This window comes from Mus caroli, chromosome 3, assembly GCF_900094665.2.
Source record: "Mus caroli chromosome 3, CAROLI_EIJ_v1.1, whole genome shotgun sequence".
Classification (NCBI taxonomy): Eukaryota; Metazoa; Chordata; class Mammalia; order Rodentia; family Muridae; genus Mus; species Mus caroli.
This window is the reverse complement of record NC_034572.1, coordinates 102,350,444-102,371,667: the sequence shown is the minus strand read 5'-3', so window position 1 is coordinate 102,371,667 and position 21,224 is coordinate 102,350,444. Positions and strand designations below refer to the sequence as shown.

Genomic DNA, 21,224 nt, shown 5'->3' with positions numbered 1-21,224 from the left:
GTGAGTGCCCACACATACACGTCGCATGAGCATATGCATGAGCTCACGCACACACATGCACACACTCACATGAACACATACACAAGCATGCACACACATGCATATACTGACATGCACACATACACATGCATATACTCACATGCACACATACACATGCATATACTCACATGCACACATACACACACACACACACATGCACACATACACACGCATACACACACATGTGCACATGCATGAATGCTTTATGTGCATATGAATTGTTGGATGCTCTGTCTCAGGGACTACACTCCACCCATGGCCAACTAATGCGTGCATGCATGTGTGCATTCATACATGTGTGCATGTGTATGTGTGCAGCCTGCGGCATATATGTTCCCCTCTGGGCCTATTCACCTATAAGATTGGAGCTGGACGTCCAGGACTCTTTCAACTCTGTCAGCTTGCTCCCCAGGCCTCAACACCCAGGGGGCACGGGTGGGGCTTGTGTGTGATGTGTGTCCTGGATAAGCTGTGGTCCAGCTTGGAGGAGGCAGACATGGAGGCAACACCCTGATTCATAGCAAGCAGGGGCAACTGGAAAGGCCCCAGGGAGGAGTTTTGGATGGCCCCCCTCCCTTTTCCTCTACTGTTCTTCCTGTCCTCTTCCATCCCCATTCCCCATCGGAGTGATGCTGAATCCATGTAACTCAACTATGCTGCTTGGGAAAAGCCACTTAACCCCTCCCTCCGGGCCTCCGTTCTGCTTTTGGAGATTATCAACACTGACCCAGAAGACAGGGTGAGTGAGGAAAGTGCATGTCCGAAAGGCCCAGCATTGTGCCTGTTTCCTGGCTGGGGAAGAACAACTGGTACTTCTTTTCCCCCAGGTCCCAGGCAAAATGGTCAGTGATACTCAGCACTGAGCTCTGGCATGGGGTGAGGCTAGGGGTGGGGTGGGGGCAGGGAGGCCGATGAGGGTGGTGGATGGGAGCTCCTGATAGAGAAGTGAGGCTCGAGCTGTTCCTGATTGCCACCGAGATGGCCACTCAGCCTATAAACCTGTGTGTTGTGTTGTGAGGGAACCTGACGCTGTCTGTGTGTTTTCTTCGGGGGTCCAGGGCTGAGACTGGCTGCTGGGTAGGAAGCAGTCAGCATGGCCAGGCCTGCTCATTCACTGTGGATGCTCCTGCCGCTCTTTCAAGCCTGGTTCATCCGAGGCCCCCAGTTTCTAATCTGGTTGGGAAGGATTTATTTTTGGGTCCCTGTAACCTAGCAATGGGCTCACATGACCAGTGGCAGCTGCAGGCTGAATATACTGTTGGATCTCAGCTCCTGGCAGGGGGTGTGGGCCAGACTTGTGGGGGGGCAGGAAAGGAATGAAAGGCTCTCACCTCTGTCTTTCTTCCAGCCCCTCAGCCCAGCCCACTCAGATGGGGACAGGGGAGGTGGATGCTTCAGGAGCAGGTGCCCCGTACTGATGCTCCTGGAATCTGGACAGCTAGGGCCTGAGTCACAGTGGAGAGGCCCCAGCTGAAGAGCCTGCTGTTTAGGAGTCTGTGTGGGGTGGAATGGTTGGGGGTCCAGTGGATGGACATAGAAAGGACCCAGTGGTGGCGTGCTGGGGGGAGGCCAGATGAGAAGCAGGCAGCTTAATGGGCCCTCGGTATGTAATAATGAGATGTCAGGGACATTCCTGGTCATTGCTGTAGTCTTAACATTTTGCTCCTTCCCTTTGTTTCCTGTTCAATTGTTAGTATTCCTCAGAGAGAGAGAGCACGTGAAGCTACTCTCAGCCTGCACAGATTGATCAAGTCCTTTCCTGGGCTCTGACAGAAAGCAGAGGGGCAGGGAAGGAAGACAGGGATACCACTACGCAGAGGAGGTGCTTCAGGAGGTGGGAGACGACATCCGGAAAGCCACTCAAAGAAGGAAAAGAATCCTGCTAAGCTTCTTCATCCTGGGCAGAAAGGGTGGATGGGATGGAAAAAGCCTATCGGGGGTGGGCAAAGATGGGGTGGGGCTCTTGAGGAGTTAGGGCAGAGCAAGCCGTTCTTAGCACTCGACCTGACCCTAAAGAGAGACATAGCCCTTTGAGAAAGGGGATCTTCCCCCAGTTCTGTGGCACACTGGACCAAGGAGAGGCATGGCACTGTGGGGGGGGAGGTCTTCCTCCCCCCATCCTGTGAACACTGGACCAAGGGTTGTTGGTGGGGTCTGAGAGGTCACATCCAGCGTCTCTTCCTTGGTTTTCTCACATCCCCCATTGTGCTGGAGGAATTGATCTGGCTGCAGTGGCTCTGACCTGTAACCTCAACACCTAGAAGGCTGAGGCAGGAAGATCACACACACACGGTTAGCCTAGGTTACACTGCCAGATATTTTCTCAAAAAAAAAACACCCCACAAAACAAACAAACAAACAAACAAACAAACAGGGCTGGAGAGATGACTTAGTGGTTAAGAGCACTGAATGCTCTTTCAGAGGTCCTGAGTTCAATTCCTAGCAGCCACATGGTGGCTCACAAACCATCTGTAATGGGATCTGATGCCCTCTTCTGGTATGTATGAAGACAGCTAGCTATACCTTATATTACTCATATAAACAAACAAACAAACAAACAAACAACAGCCTACATAAGCAAATGGATTATAGTTGGGGTGTAATATTGACAGCTACTCTGAATTCGCGCAGAACAGAGGCAATAGCAGCCCCTTTGCTGTCACCAGCATTGTTCTAGCCTTAAGCACACAGCCCCCTCCCCTGCCCACAGGTCTCTTTCTCTCTTCCCTGAGCCAAGACAGCTTCCAGAACCTGAGAAGATGAGCTAGAACCTGCAATCTCCCTCATACCCTTTTCCCAATAGTTTTTTAGTAGAAGGCTCATGACCTTGCCTTTGGCCCCACTCCAGCTTATTGGCCAGCCATGATAGCTGTCCTAGCTCCCTAGGAAGCAGACTCTGTTCTAGAGACTCTGTATCACGCTGGGGAGTGAGGAAGTTTGACTTTTGCATCTATGGAAGAACTAATGCACATTGATCTCAGAAGCTGAGGTCTTCCTTTCGACCGGCGAGCACACCCCAAGCTGAACCCAGTCTAGTGCTTTCTGTCTGTAGTTTTGTTAGAACAATGGTGTCTGCTCTATCTCTCTCTGAATCCCTGGAAGGGGTTCTAGGTCCTATATCAATCTGTGCTATTGTCCCGAGTGCCACATCAGGGCCCCAGAAAGGCATGGGACCAGGAAAGATCCTATATTCAAAACACCTTATATTCAAACTGAATGGGGTTCACATATTGGCTCTGGCTGTATTTGATCTGGAGAAGGTCACATCACCTTGTGCCCTCTTTTCCCTAGAGATGCTGCTTTAAACACTGATGTGAGGATGGAAGATGTATGTCATGTCTGCCGCTCGTTAAGAATTCAGAGATGGTGATTGCTGGAGTCAGTCTCCAGCTGTAGGCTAATCAGTTCTCATGGTTGTTGGCTTGGGGCCTAAAGAAGCCAGCCTATTCTGAGTTCTCTGGGCAAGTCACTGGTTTTATGGCTCTTTGTCTGGATCTAGTAAACAATTCTACAATTCCCTTTTGGAGCCAGAAGGAGTTGTTGACTATGCAGGTCAGTCCCCCACAAGGCTGTGGTGTCAGCTCTAGATCTGATCTAAATTCTCTGTTCAGGCTCATGGCTCGGCTATGTGGGGCTACGGACTTTGAGCAATGTCTTGACCTTAAGAATACAGGTACCAGCAAGGTAGTAGTGGCTCCTGCCTTTAATTCCAGCACTTGAGAGAGAGGCAGGCATGAGATCATGGCTACAGCCATGGTTACAAAGAGAAACCCTGTCTTGAAAAACCTTTAAAAAAGGAAGAAGAAAAGAAGGAGAGAAGGAAGGAAGGGAGGGAGGGAGGGAGGGAGGGAGGGAGGGAGGAAGGAAGGAAGGAAGGAAGGAAGGAAGGAAGGAAGGAAGGAAGGAAGGAAGGAAGGAAGGAAGATGGCTACCTTGGAGCTGGAGAGTCAGCTCAGCATTTGTGTCTCTTGCAGAGGACCCAGGTTTGGTTCCCAGCACACATATGGTAACTCACTTCCATCCATAACTCCAGTTTCAGGGACCTAACATCTTCTGACCTCCGTGGCCAGCACACAGGCAATACACATACATATATGCAGGCAAAGTACCCATACACATACATACATGCAGGCAAAACGCCCATACACATAGAACAAACTTAAAAGATAGAAGATAGAGTCCATGGTGTGTGGAAATTTTAAGCTGCTGTTTTAGGATCCTATCCTTGGTATCAGTCACTGACAAGGCTTTTGATAGCCAACAGGAGGCCAGACCCCTTCTCTCCCTTCTAAAGGTTTGTCATATGGTGGTGACATTCGGAGTGATGTTCCCAGCTCTGTCTAGCCCTACAAATGCAGACCAACCTGAGCCTTCCAGAGAATCTGGTTTCTACTCTGCCTTCAGGGAGCAGAGGTGTGGCTGTGTGGAAGGTCGTTCAGGAGATATTAGATACCCCTGTCTCCATAAGCCCCCAGAGCTTCATTCCAAATAAACATACAGTTTAAGCAAATAATAGTGATGTGTTTTGGGCAGCAACAAGTGCCAGGTCAAGATAGGGCCTTTGACTCCTCTTCAGATCCCACTGCTACCCATTAAGCTGTCTGCTATACAAATGTGTTGCTTTCTTAAGGGGGCCAAATCATGGATCGGCTTCTGGAACCTCAGCTTTTCCCAGGTCTAATCTTGGAAGTTCTGGCTGTGCACTGATCTGACTACTACAAAAGTACCTTGGTTCTGGTATCGTACAGAACCAGGCAATAAACAATAAAGCTGCCAGAAATCTTGGGAGGTCATCTACCCTGTAATCCTATTGAACATATAAGAAACAAAGGCCAAATGGAAATGATTTGCCCAAGGTAACTCAGCTATTAAGTGCCCAAGGGCTTTTTCTTTAACCAGGCTGACTGGGAGGGTTTCCCCTGCCTCCTTGCTGTCAGCTGGCTCCTGGAAGCTTGAGATGCAGCCCAGAATCCTGAAAGAAGTATGAGGAGCTGGGCTTTCTGGACACTCTTGTCTGGGAGCCCCAAGGCCCAGCTGTATGCTCCAGAAGTGGCTCAAAGGGGCTGGCAGATAGCAGGAGGCCACTAGGACCCAGAAGCTCTCAGAGCATCCTGCTCTGCTGGCTGCCTCTCTCCGCTCACTGCAGTGGTTCAGGCTTCAGCAGCCTTGGAGAGGCATCAGCTGAGAAGAGCTATCACATAGGCGCTGGGAGCTGCTCAGCAAAGGTAGGAGTTGCCGACTAGGCCAGGGATGCGGGGCAGACCCAGGGCCTGGTGGTGACTGCTGTCTCAGCTTACAGAAGGGTGGCATTCCAAGGGGCAGCCCACCCTGTCCTGTGGTGGGCAGTTCTGTCACAGGATGGCTCTCGGGTGTCCCAAAGGTAGTATTGGCATGTGGGCATCTCTAAATCCAAGAAATGGGAGATTGATCATCTTCTGCTGGCCAGAGCAACTACATCCTGCAACAGACAGCATTCTCTGTCTGCCTCGCTCAGTCTCATAGAGATAGGTCCCCACATCCCTGGATAGGCCTTTCGGCATTCCAGGATGATGGGTATCTAAGTCCTGGGCGTGGGCAGCTCTGCTAGGAAGAGGTGTTAAAGGTCCCTGGAAATCTCCCCTGGCCTAAGAGGCCCGTGTTCTTGCCTCAAGGCAGGCCAGACTCTGATCCTTGGCATAGAAGCTCTGGATATGAGAAACAGGTACCTGTGAATCCCAGCAACACCTATGTGGCCTTGGCTAGGCACGTGTGCACATCCTACATCCTCAAGTGAGGATACCTCTCCCTTGACCATGGCCCTGCCAGAGGCCAGACCTCAGACGCTGTAGTGGCAAAGCCTTCCAGGTGCTTGCAGGTCTTGAAGATGAGGAGGTGGCATTGAAGGAAGCAGTGGGAGGATGCGAGCATCTATTGAGGCATGATGACATGAGCTAAGAGTGGAGTCAGACTCCTTGGGTTTCCCCCATGAAGCCATTACACCATGGCCCTCCCCTCCATAACCCTCCATCAATGAGAGAGTACTAAGTAGCCAACTCTGTTGGTGTGTCTGTTACGAGGTACATTGGAAACCATGGAAATTGAAGTCACTGTAGAATTTTGGACAAGACTGGGGCGGGGTGGGGGTGGGGTTGTTGGGGAAGGAACTATAAGAAAGAAAGATGCCCAGTGCCTGCCTGCCTAAGGCTCCATCATGGCTGCATAACACCCTTCCGTGTCCATTGTCCACAAGAAAACCATGTCTGCTTTTCTCAGTCAGGGATTGTATCTAGGTATTGCTGGATTGGGCTCCTACTGTCCATCTGCACATGATGGACTCTTCCTTCTTTGAGTACCATATCTTTTAGGCCCCACTCCCAGGTAGAATGGATGTGTGTGTGGGGGGGGATGGGGTTAAAGGGTAAAGATATAAAGGGTAGGATTTCTTTTAAACATTTTATTTTTCCCTGGTAGACTGTCTTATGAGAATCTGACATCTCCCTGGAGAGAGGCAAGTCTCTAGGCAGTTGTCCAAAGTTAGGGAAGCCGAAAATCCAGGAGCCTGGGCTATCCTCCTCAGAAGAGAATCCCCTGGCTGGCACACAGATGACTGACTGAATATTTCAGGAGTTTGTACTCTGTGGCCAGGATTCAATTAGTCAATTTGAGTCTAATTCAACTCACAAGAATTGCACTGAACACCTAATGTATGCGTGGCATGTTAGAAGTTGGATTAGTGCAAGCTTTGTGGTAACACCGCAAACCTATGGTGAATATAAGATAACTCTGAGAGGAGTGGGGCTCTGGCAGGCTATGTGGTTCTCGTCACTGCAGTTATAAAGAAGACAGAGTTTTTAAAGTGGAGCCACCATCAGGTGCTCCCCATCCCAGCTCACAGAGTACTAAAATGATATACGTAGGCAGCTTGATGGTCTCCTGGTCCAACCCTCCCATTTCATAGATGCAGAAAGTGTGGCCCAGAAAACTTTTAACTTGTCTATAGAACAGCCATCAGACTTAGCACTATGGCTTGTCTCTAAGCTGTGTAACTCAGCACACTGTATGGAGGGGATATATATTTACATATATTAATATATAGCAATATAGTATATTATGTATACTATATATAATATATAGTATAATATATAGCACATATATATTTCATGTATATATGAAAGTAAGTTGATTACACTGGGGACAATCTATTTTAACTAAATGCAAACTTAATGTGATGACACATAACTCAGATGGGGCCTGCCATTTTATCAGAAGATATGGGAGGTGCTGATTGAGTTTGGTTTTCCCTATTTTATGTGTACCTAGTTCTATAATGGCAGTCCTGTACTCTGCCCCACACCACCTTCACCCTCTCACATGGGTATTTATTTACCTGCACCCTTTGTTCTGTGACCATGGGAAGAGGTCAGAACCAAGAGGGCTTTGGGATAGGCAATCCTTGGTGAGTTGCAGTGACCAGCTACATGGGAAGCTGGGGAATGGGAGGTTAGGAGCTGCTGTTTCTCTACCAGCCAGGACACTGCAGACCCGAGAAGCTAGAAAGTAGGTAGAGAAGGACAACTTTAAGCAGCATGTGTCCTCTGGCCTTGGGAATTGAGGAGCCAATGAGCTGGCGGGGCTCGCGGCTCTTCTCTGCAGCTGCTCATGAGTCCCAACATGGCAGCTCTTTGTGTGGGGAGTGATGATGTCAGTAGGGACTAAGGTACAGTTGACCTTTCCAGGTGATGGTGGGAGACATTAGTAGGGTCTGTTCAACAGTGATTTCCTGAAAGCCTACTAGATTCTAGTTGATATGGAGGCTACTCTCCTGCATAGAACGACATAGTCCCTGGAGTTCAACTACACTGAACTGTATGACCCAGGGCGTGCTCCTTGATTTCCCTGGGGCGCAGGTCTGTCTGTGGAGACATGGAGATCATATCATCTCCCTCCTAGAATTGCGTGAGGAGGAGGAGGAGCTGATGGACTCGGGGTGCACAGGCCAGGGTCTGGAACGTGTGAGCACAGTGTGACCATTGTTGTGCATGATTGGTGCTATTCACAGACCAGCCCCAACAGTTACAAACTAGGTGTTCTTCCTTTCTTGTACAGATGCCTTCATGAGGAAACTGGAGTCCGGAAGAGTTGCAGAGTGAGTAATACCCAGACCTGGAACTAGAAGCTGAATCTCATGCTCCTTCTACTCCCCATTCTGATGAGAAAATCAGAAATTTCACAAAATCAACCCTAAAGCCAGAGCACTGTCTTAGAGCAAAGCAGAACCCTGGAGAGGGGAGACAGGAGGATTTAGAATTGCCCTCAGGAGGGAAGAAGAACAAAGAGAACTAGGAAAGAACGAACATGGAGAACTAAAAAAGAAAGCGAGAAAAGAGGTGCCAGAGGTCACTCGGAAGGCCACTGCAGAGTATGTGAGGATCCTACACAGTGCTTCCCATCACCGGGGCTGACCCTGGGGCTACCTTCTGACAGAAACTGGACATGACCTACTGAGTTTGGAGCAGCCTGGCCTGGTACTCTGTCTACATAGGAACCCAGCTTGGAAGGCTGGCAATTAGAGCCTGCCTTACAGGCTCCAGAAGGCCCCCCAACAAAATTGGGAAGCCTGGACCTGGGCTTACATCCCAGGGTTGTGGAGTAGGATGGGGGATGGGCCTGTAACAGGAAGTGCCCTGGGTGTCCTCTTTCGGCCCCATGGAGTCCTCACCCATCCCCCAGTCATCAGGAAACTCGTCCACTTTGGGAAGGGCCCTTCAAACCCCAGGTCCCTCTACTGCCAGCGGGGTCCCAGAGTTGGGATTACGGGACGTGGCTTCAGAATCTGTGGCCCTCTTCTTCATGCTCCTGTTGGATCTCACTGCTGTGGCTGGCAATGCTGCTGTGATGGCTGTTATTGCCAAGACACCCGCCCTCCGAAAATTTGTTTTTGTCTTCCATCTTTGTCTGGTGGACCTGCTGGCTGCCCTGACCCTCATGCCGCTTGCCATGCTCTCCAGCTCTGCCCTCTTTGACCACGCCCTCTTTGGGGAGGTGGCCTGTCGCCTCTACCTGTTCCTGAGCGTTTGCTTTGTCAGCCTGGCCATCCTTTCGGTGTCTGCCATTAATGTGGAGCGCTACTATTATGTGGTCCACCCAATGCGCTACGAGGTGCGCATGACACTAGGGCTGGTGGCCTCCGTGCTGGTGGGCGTGTGGGTAAAGGCCCTGGCCATGGCTTCTGTGCCAGTGTTGGGAAGGGTCTACTGGGAGGAAGGAGCTCCCAGTGTTAACCCTGGCTGTTCTCTCCAATGGAGCCATAGTGCCTACTGCCAGCTTTTTGTGGTGGTCTTTGCTGTTCTGTACTTCTTGCTGCCCTTGATCCTGATCTTTGTGGTCTACTGCAGCATGTTTCGAGTGGCTCGCGTGGCTGCCATGCAACACGGGCCGCTGCCCACGTGGATGGAGACGCCCCGGCAACGCTCTGAGTCTCTCAGTAGCCGCTCTACTATGGTTACCAGCTCCGGGGCTCACCAGACCACCCCACACCGGACGTTTGGGGGTGGGAAGGCAGCAGTGGTCCTCCTGGCTGTAGGGGGACAGTTCTTGCTTTGTTGGTTGCCCTACTTCTCTTTCCATCTCTACGTTGCCCTGAGCGCACAGCCCATTTCAGCAGGACAGGTGGAGAATGTGGTAACCTGGATTGGCTACTTTTGCTTCACTTCCAACCCCTTTTTCTACGGATGTCTCAACCGTCAGATCCGGGGCGAGCTTAGCAAACAGTTTGTCTGCTTCTTCAAGGCAGCTCCCGAGGAGGAGCTGAGGCTGCCTAGTCGTGAGGGCTCCATTGAGGAGAATTTCCTGCAGTTCCTCCAGGGGACCTCTGAGAACTGGGTTTCTCGGCCCCTACCCAGTCCTAAGCGGGAGCCACCCCCTGCTGTTGACTTTCGAATCCCAGGCCAAATTGCTGAGGAGACCTCAGAGTTCCTGGAGCAGCAACTCACCAGCGACATCATCATGTCGGACAGCTACCTCCGTCCGGCCCCCTCACCAAGGCTGGAGTCATGATGGACACCAGGAGGGAGATAAAGCTTGGGACTGGTTTATGATTTCAAGGACTGCTTTTGCGGCTGGCTGGGGTCTGGGCTAGGGTCTCTGGACTTAGCTTTTGCTTGGTGTTTCCTGGGTCAGGCCCAGAATCGACAGGATGGACATGTGGCAAAAAGCCTTGGACTTGGCTGGGATCTTTGACTATTGGGGGAGGGAATCTGGGTATGGTGAGACGTTGATGAGAGAAAAGGGTGACAAAGGTGAGGGGAAGCCTTTCTTCCAGTGCACTCTTCATGCCCCGGGAGACAGGGAAACTTCCTAAGGGTAGGCGGTGGAGCAGCAGGCTAGGAACAGTTAATCTGGGGACTGTTGAGGTTGACCTCTTTCCAGAGTAGTAGTCCAGACCAATGCTTACACTGAGACAAGGTAAGAAAACGGCCCACATCTTCTCATTTGCCATCTCGGCAAGTGTCTCATGAGTTAACAGATCCCTTCCTAAAGTTAATGTCTAGACTGAGAAGACCTGTAGGGGTGAACTCTTTCCTGGATTTGGCCAGCAGCAAGGAAAAATTGCAATCAGGGTAGTGGAGGAGAAGTCAGAACAACTCTGCAGCTCTCTCCTATTCTCTTTCCTGCACATATGAAATCAAGTGTGGGTCCTGACCTCAGCGAGATGAGCAGGAGGCAGGATGCCCTTTCCCTCCTTGTCTTTTGAGTAACTAGGAATGACTCGGGGGTCAGAGAGCTGAGGGTGGGTGTTAGCCTTTGAATTGGTAACGTGGCTGGATACAGAAAGGCCAGGTAAATTACTCTGATCAATAATACTGCCAATCTTTTCTTTCCAGGACTGGCCTCCCCGATCTATCTCCTCATGGCAGTGACCCACTTCCAGCCCCCTGGACATTCGGGTACAAGAGACTCAGGTCGGGCAAGGGAAGGGTGGGATTTCCATTGTCCATGAAATGTCTCCCTGTTCCCCTTCATTGCTCTCAAAATTAGCTTCTGTGACAAAGACTTAAATCTGTCTCCTACCTGCAGCCTAGGTTGGAGAGAGAGCAGAGAATTGGGCCTTGCTCTTATTGATTAAGACTATAGGGACTGTGTTGGTTAGTATCACCAGTGGTATTTTCAGTGGAAAGGGATTAATTGCAAGCTGGACAGGTTTCCCCTCTGGGTCCTGTTCATTCCATTTCCCTCAACTGAATACTAACGGGTCAAGGTAGAACCAGACGGTGATGTGGGCTATAGCTGAACAAATTTCTGGTTCACTGAACATGAAAGGGGGAAAGTGGGTTGGGGTGAAGTAGTTTCCCCTTTGAACAACCAATAAATTTTATGATAAAAAGTTATATTAATATCAACACTGACTCCTTCAGTTCTATTCAATGCATGAATAGCTGAACACCAACATCCCCTGGGGCATACACATATGATGTGCCACCTCTGCCTTCAAGGACTTCACAAGCTAACTCGACCAGATTTTTAAAATAATTTTTATTTATTTATTTATTTATTTATTTATTGTTTTTGTTTTGTTTTGTTTTTTTGAGGCAGGGTTTCTCTGTGTAGCCCCGGCTGTCCTGGAACTCACTTTGTAGACCAGGCTGGCCTCGAACTCAGAAATCCGCCTGCCTCTGCCTCCCGAGTGCTGGGATTAAGGTGTGCGCCACCACGCCCGGCGATATTTATATTTTTGTAGAGCATTTAGGTCTGATAAAGTTATACAGTAAGGAAAAATTATATCTATGGTTCTGACCTTTGAGAATATATTGAAGTTTATACATAAGAGACTCCATGCAGGTGTGGAAAGTGTGGGGAGTGTAAGCAAAACTCTCTAGGGAAGAAAATAATCTACTAAATAAAACTGGGCAAACAGCTTTTTCCCTCTTTGGCTTAGGTACATTTACAGGTTTCTGTCTTCCTATCGTTGGTGTGTTCTTCTAGTCTAGAGCCTATTACACTGAGGAAATCCTTTAGAAAGTAGCACACGGCAAATGGGAGTCCTTCCAACTTTAGACCCCTTTCCCTTCCTTTTGAGATAAAGTTCATGCTGAGAGATCGCCTTCCTAGTGCATCATAAGGGAAAAACTTTCACATTCTATTACTCCACCAATCAGCTAGTAGGACCCAGAGACTGCCAGTAGGTGGCACTGTGAGCCCAGTAGACAGGAAACGTACACATGTAGGGTGTGTGTGTGTAAGTGTGTGTGTGTGTGTGAATCATTGCTTGGCAGCCATTTTGTTAATTTTTCCTTTTTTAACTTTGCCCTTCAACCCTTGCTTCACATTAAAAGGAAGTTTTAAGAGCAAGGATATTTCTAAGTCATATTGAAATAAGCCGACACTGAGATCTTGTTGCCATTAATTAGTAAGCTGCCATGTTTTCCCTGGCTGTAGGGACAGATCATAAAGGAAGTAAAACTTCCCTTGTATTGTTAAGAGAACTTTCTCCACAACTTTTGCTATGGCCACTGTCCAGGAATTTTCTAGTCACTGAGACGGCCTGGTAAAGTTCAATATACAATCCTTACCTCCTGGAGGCGGTTCCTGGACACAATCTCCCTTACACGCCGAGGAAGCCACCGGGTGAGATGATCCATCCTGTCAGTTGTGCCAACATCTTGGTATCGAGGTGACTGCCATCCAAAAACCTTAGACGCTCTGTTGTCAGGGGTCTCCCAGCTATACCTTCTAGAGGTCTGGTAGAAAGATGGCGTGAAGCTGAAACTAGACAGATGTACTTACTGTGTGTGGACGTGGGAAAGCAACTGAATTCCTCTGAGCCCGTTTTCTCATCGGTGACAATGGGGATCAATGTTATCTACCTCACAGGGTTGTTGTGAGGATTAAGAGATGAGACATGGAAGTGCCTACCTGGCAAAAAGGTACTCAATAATGTTGTGTTTTCCCCTTTCCTCTTGAACCTTTTCCCCCTAGAAGTGATCAGAAAGGAAAAGCAGCCTGTTTCTTTTGGAAATGAGTGGGAGACTTTCCAGACTTGGAATTGGCAAGCATTATGGGTGACATGGACGAGGTTAATCTAATTAGATGGTTCTAATTAATTAACTTTCACTATAGACCTTTCTCTTGGGAATCTGTAGTTTAAGTTACCTCCTACTAGAGAAATGTTTTAAATTCCAGGGCAATGTTTCAATGGCTGTAAAAAGTGTCCCTTCTTAAAACGGGTGTTGAGTCATTGTGGGGCTATTTAGCAGCAAAGGGACTTTAGGATATTCTTCACAGAGCCAATATTCAGGAGATAGTAGAAAGACAACTTTTACCAAACTTCCCCCTTTCTGTGGCTATCACAGAGGAACTCTTGTTAGATTAGAGATTAGCTCGTTTACTTCTGGGTATGGAACTAAGTCCTCAGGTTTACCTGGGAGAAAGGCAAGCGTGGAAATATAAATGAATTACACCTATTTTCATATTCTAATACTTACTACCTATTTTTCACTCTCTATTACTTGCTGCAGTCGAGTGATCCTCTGCCAACATAGGAGTGCCAGGCATATGTACAGCTCACAGAAATCCATACGTTGTAGCAGAAGGACTAAGATATACTTGGCATAATGGGTGTAGCCAGAGGAATGGGTGAACATCCAGGCTGGGCAGCTCAAGGATCAGACCGAGGAAACTTTGGTTGAAGTGCCCAACACGCGGCTCTGGGCAGAGACCCGGGCTCCAAATCACAGATGAAAAGGAAAAAAGTTTTTTTGTTTGTTTGTTTGTTTTCTGGGGAGGGAGGCTTTTTCCAAGAGCAATTCCCAAAGGGCTGTGAGCTCTCATTTGGGAATCTGATCCTCACCGCCAAACCTCCAGAGCACACCACGTGCTGGAAGTCCCGCTTTTTCTACACTTGGAATCCAAGTCCAGGAGCCCGAGAAGTAAAAGGGTATTAAGGCTGGGAGGTGCGGAGCGACGGCTCGCCACCACTCCACGGGGACAGTCAGGTTCCCGGGGACTTCCGCTCTCCGTACCTCCTCCGCCTCCCACTGGCACAGCGCTCTAAGTAGTAACGGCCGCTGGGCGTCGCCGGAAGTGTCGTAAACAGCACACATCCGGTTCTTCCGGGAGCTAGGGGAGCTGACGGAGAAGGCCACCGCCCAGCAGAAGACGCGTCTCCGCCGGTGTGTCGCGATTCCCGCGGTGTGTGTGAGTGAGCCCGGGCCCGGTCCCCTCTCTCGCCGCCGCCATGGGCTGCACGTTGAGCGCCGAGGACAAGGCGGCGGTGGAGCGGAGCAAGATGATCGACCGCAACTTGCGGGAGGACGGGGAGAAAGCGGCCAAAGAAGTGAAGCTGCTGCTGCTCGGTGAGGGGCTGGGGGCGGAGCTGGAGCGCTGGAGCCGGAGAGCCCGGCCCCGGGAGCAGCCGGAGCTGATCCGGGTCTGGCCAAGGCCGGCAGAGAGGACCCCAAAGGGACAAGGAGGGGATGCCCAGCATGGGGCGGGTACTGGGCTTGGCGATTGAGGCCCCGGAAGGCGTGGGGATTTCAGGTTGGAGAGGGTGTAACCCGGCTGGGATGGTACTTAGTAGAGTTGGGGAGTTTGGAGCCCTGAGACTGTGCTGGGAATCCGGGCACGGCTCTTAAAGGGAGGGACCGAAATTAGGGAGGTTTCACACTGGGCTGGAACGTGTTGAGGAGGATAGTGTATGGTGTCTAGTGGGGCCTGTCTAGGGTTTGTGTGAGTTTGATACTTGATGTCAGGATAAAGCTGGAAGGATTGAATGATTAAATAGTGAAGCTAGTACAGAGAGGTCACATAAAGAACTTGCTCGCAAGACTTTTTGTGCTGTTAGTGAGGTGGGTTGTCCAGGAACACCCAGGAGGCGGGTGAAATAAATGACAGGTTCTTAGGTATAAAAGAAAAGACCTTGGGTGCAGAGGTCACTAATACTTTTTCGACTTTTTAAAAATCTCTCTCTCTCTCTCTCTTTTAATTCTCTTGAGCTTCTGTGATTCCTTTTTTAAATTAAAGGGCTAGGGATGGTGTGAGCTGAGGAAATTGAAAGAATGCCATTTTTGAGGTTTGGGGTAGAGGACAGTGGGTCCATGTGTGTCGGGAATAGTATAGGATAACATATGGACTGGGGCAGACTTATTGTAAAGATTGTGATACATTTGGGAGGGGTTGATTTTTTTTTTTAATTGGGTTTTTCAAAATAAAAGTATTGGCTTTCAGACTACAAACACCTTCTGGTCTTATACTCAAGTGGGCTTTTTTTTTATCTCTAGTCAGACATGTTTCAGTCAGGATAATTTCGTTTTAAACTTTGATAGGCCCAGTAAATCATATAAACTTCTCTCGCATTAGCTTACCAGTAAATCCAGCTGTATTCATTATTTATATCTTTGAGGAATCTGTTAGATGAGAATCATTACGAATAAGTCACAGGTTCTGTAAGCAGCAGAGCTTTTTAGATACATACCGTTCTGAAAGGTCACTTTAGAGCACCAATTTCACTTTGTAGAGCTCCAGAGGACGGACACCACTGCCATAGTCTTAGGCCGACTTCGAGCTTTTAAGATGGACTGGCTGCTTGCTTATATATTTTGGAAGCTCTGAGTGGCAGCTTAAATATAAAGAAAACGTTATGCAGTGGAGTTTGAGCTTCCAACAGATAATTCATAGCATAGCTCTGGACTGCCAGTGCCTGTATAACAGGTATCTTTTATGGATGAACGTGGTTTCTGGTACTTAGCAGGGACTTAAGTATTTACTGTTAACCAATCAGTGTTTAAGAATGTTAGTTCCTGGGGACCTTTCAGAGTCTGGTAAAAAACACAACCCTTGTTAGTTTTCTCCCCTAGCCTAATTGCTGTTTTCAGACAGTGTCATTCTGTAGCCCAGTCTGGCCTTCCGTTCTCCATCCTCCTGCAGTTGGCTTCCCCATTGCTGGGATTGCAGCATCTATTAGCACACCAGTGACATTAACATTTTTGGTAATAATCAAATGTGAAATCAAAGATGCATTCTCATATTCTGGGATTTGATCTGTATTGACCACTGGAAAAACGTGGGTAAGCAGAACTGTCCAAGTATCTGGAAAAAGCTTTACTTAGGGTCTTCAGTTCCTTTAATTAAAAAAAAAAATTAAATGCAGGATAGCTTACAGAATTTGAAAAGTTTAAGTAAAAGTCAAAATACTGATTTGTTTTTAATATTTACTAGCTTTTAAAAAAATGGTTTTTTGTTTTGTTTTGAGACAATATTGGCCTCAAAATTCATGAGTTCCTGTAGCTGAGATTGTAGGTATGTACCACACCATGAAACTTTTTTCCCCCCTCTCAGGATTTTTTATGACCGTATTTTGAGCAAATTAAACCAGTAAGATGAAGTAGTTGCGGAAACAGCTGGTCTTACCTGAGCTGTGTCATGATGCATATGCGAAGTTAAAACAATCTTTCATGGGACTAGAGACTTGTCTAACAGTCACAAGCACTTGCTGTTCTTACAGAGGACCTGCATTAGGTTCTCAGTACCCACATGGCTCACAATCGTCTGCAGCCATGTACATAAACGTACATGCAGATTGAACATCCAGACACATAAAATTAATAATTCTAAAAACTTTTTAAAATGATATTTCATGATATTTCTTTAAGTAGAATTTACCTATGTGGTATATAAAAACCCTGTATGATATTCCAGTTCTCCCATTCTTCCCCTTTTTTTGGCTGCAGAAAGTTTCCCTTGGTACACGTAAGCCATCTTCCTTCAGCACTATGAGACTATCCAATTTAGTTTACATTGAAATCTACCTCTCTTGTCTCTGCTGGTTCGTGTCTTTTCTTTCTTATGTGGCTGTAATTTCATGTAGTGATTTGCAGCATGGGCTTCGAAGTCCGAAGGCTTCAAATTCTCATTCATGTTTACTAGCTGCAACTTAGGACAGTCATTCCCATTTGCTTCAGTTTCTCTACTTTTCAGGTGTAGAAAGTAGAGAGCCTTCAGAATGGCTGGGAGGATTAAATGTGATAATAATATAAAGCAGAACATATCCAGTGAATATTCACTGTTTATTATTGGTAAAAGTCAGCATTGTGGATTAAAATAGGCATAGACATTCGAATGACTAAGTTAGTATAGGCTTAATTTCTAAGGAAGACTTCAGTATTATAATTCCTCCCTTGGTTGGAATTTCCTCTAGATATTATTGGGAAGATCTTGTTGTGTCAAATTGCTGTTTAATAGTTTGCTACTGTGTCATAAATATCCCAAACTAGTATGTATAGGGTGATATGAATGTGTGCTACTTGGAATTGTATGTTCAAATTTCAAGTCTTGTTTTGAGACAGGGGCTTATTGTGTATGTAGCTCAGTTAGCCTGTAACTGTCAACCTGCCTCAGCCTTCCAGCATATATGATCATAAGTGTGCGACACCATACCTAGGTCTGAAATGATTGTATAGCTTCAGACTTTACAGCAGCAGTAGTGTTTGGACAGTTTTGGTGTGATTGGTGTGATTTTCTCTGCAAACTTTTTCAATTTGATAATTTGAAGAGAACAATTATTTACAAGGATTATACCAGTTGAATGTTTAATAACCTGTAATATTTTACATTGCTTTTTTTTTTTTTTTTTTTTTTTGGTTTTTCGAGACAGGGTTTCTCTGTGTAGTCCTGGCTGTCCAGGAACTCACTTTGTAGACCAGGCTGGCCTCGAACTCAGAAATCCGCCTGCCTCTGCCTCCCGAGTACTGGGATTAAAGGCGTGCACCACCACGCCCACCTTACATTTCATTTTCATGGCATAATCTTGTAAAGAAAAATTTCTTCTACTAAAATCCTCTCCAATATGTGTTATGATGTCACAGATGTTGGGAGGTGCTAATGTAATCTATAATGACGCTGCTTTTGGATTCAGAGAAAACCACATTAAGTCCCCACCCCCACCTACTGGTCGTGAGACCCAGATCAAGTCATTGAACTATGTGGATTATATTCACATATGTAAGTAGGGAGAGTTTTCCTGCTTCATAATATAAGGTGACATAACTTATGTAGAATGCTTAGGGTAGTGTCTAGAAGATAACAATCAGTAAATGGCAACCTGTCTGTCAGAGTGTTTGTGAGGCATATCACTTTAGTTTCTATTTTTGAGGGGTGTTTCAGACACTTGACATTCTTCATGTTAATATGCAAAGATCTTCAATGCTTAATGCTGTGCTGATAATTTGTGTTTTATGGCAAAACCTAACTTCTAGACAAAGAATTGGAATATTGCATTTAATTTATACTATACAATTGGTTGGTTATTCATATTTAACTTGTAAGTTACTAATGGAATGTGGTTAATGAAAATAAGTGTCTCCTTTGATCCCTATGCAGGGTGATAGTTGTGGTTTTTGTTACCTCTTTAGGATAAGGTTTGTAGGACTTAAATTTCTAGTAAGAATTTATCTGTCATACTTGGAGAAAAGAAAGAAATTGGAATAACAAGTAGAAATAAACATTGAAAATAAAAGATTCCTTTTAATAACCTTATTTTTTTTGTACCTTAAAAACATTTTTTAGAAGCCAGGTGGTGATAGTGCATACCTTTAATCTCAAAAATTCAGGAAGCAGAGGCCAGTGGATCTCTGAGTCTGAGGTCAGCCTGGCCTGTAGGATGAGTCCTAGGACAGCCAGGGCTACACAGAGGAACCCTGTGTTGAAAAAGAACAAACAAACAAACAACAAAAATGTTTGAATTCATATTTTTACGTGCAAGTGTTTTATCTGCAAATTTGTAGGTGAACTGCTTGTGGGCCTTATGCCCACAGAGGTCAGAAGAGGGTTTCGGACTCCCTGGAATTGGAGGTAAGGATGGGTATAAACCACGTGTGGGTGCTGAGTCCTTTGCAAGAGCACAGATGCTCTGAACTGCTGAGCCATTAGCCAGCCCCCTCTCTGAGCCTTTTATGTGAGTGTGTTCATCACTTTTGCAGCATGAAAATATAGATAGCATCTTTCCATATCCCGCCATGACTTTCTCTGTTGCAGTTGTAGACAATGATAAATAGGAAGTAAGTGCCCAGTGCTTTGAAGATTTACAAGGCACCTGACTTCTGAATCAAGGGTACATCTTTTAAAAATAATTTCAGCTGATCATACTTGGACCGTTATAAAATGGTCTTTAGTTTGGGGACAGTTGTTTCTGTTGAGAATGTTTTTTGATGTCGAGATCAGTTTCAGAGGTTAGTGAAACTGACTTTCTGTTCTTACTAGTATTCTGAACCTCGTTTTGAAACCTCGTCCTGTTTTTATGTCACTCTTACTGAATACACACACACACACACACACACACACACACACATCCCTCTCTTGCTTCTAACTGTATGGTTGGTCCTTTAGGCAGGAGGACTAGGGCTTTCTCTCTGTCTTCTGTTGTAGGACATCATCTAAGGGTCCATAAGGAACAGGAAATGGTCACACTGGTGCAAGTAAAGGAGAGGTTGATTGACAATGTGCTACAGTTGGCATCCAAGGCTAGGCAAGCAGTGAAATGTGAGCAGGTTGCATGCTCGCGAATTGCAGTGCCCTCCTCACTGCTAGAGCAGATCACTAGTAAAGCTAAGTCACATCTTCATATCATCTTTCTATGCTCCTTGTAATACTCCTTGTTTCCCACCACACACCAGCCTTCAACTTTGGCTTACCTTGCACATTTTCTGGCTCACATACCTGGTACTTAAGTCTTGTTATCCAGATTCCTAGAAAAGCATCAGGTTAGTCTAACCTTGCCAGGTACCTACCATAATCCAGTTGTTTGTGGTGGGTGTGTGATAAATTGATGGAGTATCCCAAGTTCTATAAGGCGGACCCTTTCAAGTGTCAAGGTAGGCCAGGTTCTCTAGTAAAAAGGCCTGGCTGGAGAAATAGTGACTAAGGAACGACAGTGTCCTTACCTACTAGACATTCCTGTCATCTGAGTTGGACATAGTGGGGTGAGGTGGAAACACTGGAGAACCAAGCACATCACCGCTTCAGTTTCTCCCTCATTCGAGTCTGATCATTCTCAGTGTTAAGCTGTCCTTTTGTGTAGTTGGCAGATAGGTGTAAATTCACCTGGAGGTGGCATGTCCAGGTCTCAGCACATCTAACACAGAACAGTCAATATCACCAGGGCTTAATTACCTTTCATTTAAATTAAACAGAAAAAACAAACAACCTGCTTTTTTTTTTCTCCTGGGACTGTACTTCATCACTTCTGATTTCTGTCTACTGCTTTTTAAGAAAAAGTACTGGGGGGTGGGGCCATCCAAAACTAAGGAAAGAGCTACAACAGACTGGTTTATTACTTAAACTTTGCTTACAGGATTTGTTAAGAGGGAAGTAAAAACATTTGGTAATGTAAATTTAAGTGTATGGATAAGTTAGCGTTCTGTGTTGTCCTTTTCTGTCTAGTTTGGCATAGGTTTTTTTCTCAAGTCTAGCTTCAAGGGAAGTGAGGAGAAAGAGGCTTCAAATACTCAGGAGTTAATGTATTAATAGAAAAGACCAATTTGAGACGGGGTCTCACACTGTGAACTGTCTAGAGCCATGGGCACTAAATTTGTCCTCATTATGAATTTTAAAATGTTTTCTAGTCAGCAGAATTTAATACACGAGTTTCTGTAGATCTCTCAGAACTAGTAACTCACTCAGTTCAGACCTAGAGACACTATATGATAAAGAGGTGGAGGCTGAGGAGGGTGAGTGGCTCTACTCTCTAAGCATCATTCTCCCTCCTTGAAACTGAGGCATTGGAATTGGGTCTTGGGACCCCTTGGTTGTAAATTGTATATATACTCTAACAGTTATAAAGAGGACTGGTTTGTGTCATTTTTCTTAGTCAGTTTGGTTGAAGTTAGTTGAACACCACAGGGCTTTAGTTAAAAACTAAAGATATGCGTCATAAACACCTATGGTGCAAAGGTTCATGGGGCACAGAGAAAATAGCATTGTTTCAGTGTTCGATTTTCTGTGTGGTCTTCGTTTTAGAATAGCTCTTTTGTAGGCTCTCGGAAGTTGGTGTGATCTTTAAGCTTTGATCTATCCAGGTTATCCTGTTACCTGATTAGTGATCAGCTGTATCATTGCTGTAATTTAACCTGTTTGAACTGAATAACACTGCTGGGAACAGGGTTCAGTTGCTCTAGTTGGATATAGTGCTCCTTGTGACTGGATCGTCTTTTGTCCTT

General features: G+C 46.6%; 2 protein-coding genes across 3 annotated transcripts in view; both read left to right on the top strand.

The window, feature by feature from the left end:
* Positions 1-5,190: 5,190 nt before the first annotated feature.
* Gpr61 (G protein-coupled receptor 61) lies at positions 5,191-11,525 on the top strand. Of its 2 annotated transcripts, XR_003836163.1 has the most exons (3): positions 5,191-5,264; positions 8,125-10,316; positions 10,902-11,525. XR_003836163.1 is itself a non-coding variant. In XM_029474908.1 (2 exons), the coding sequence occupies exon 2, from the start codon at positions 8,725-8,727 to the stop codon at positions 10,072-10,074; it is 1,350 nt and encodes a 449-aa protein (XP_029330768.1). In that variant the 5' UTR covers positions 5,191-5,264; positions 8,125-8,724; the 3' UTR covers positions 10,075-11,525. The 2 variants fall into 2 exon arrangements, 1 of the variants encoding a protein (XP_029330768.1); XM_029474908.1 differs by having other exon boundaries at positions 8,125-11,525.
* A 2,579-nt stretch (positions 11,526-14,104) lies between these two features.
* The window catches only part of Gnai3 (G protein subunit alpha i3), a 39,476-nt gene continuing 32,356 nt past the window's right edge, over positions 14,105-21,224 (top strand). The window contains exon 1 of the mRNA XM_021157518.1: positions 14,105-14,369. Coding sequence (XP_021013177.1) covers positions 14,252-14,369 — 118 coding nt within the window. The 5' untranslated portion in view covers positions 14,105-14,251. The remainder of the gene's footprint in view (positions 14,370-21,224) is intronic.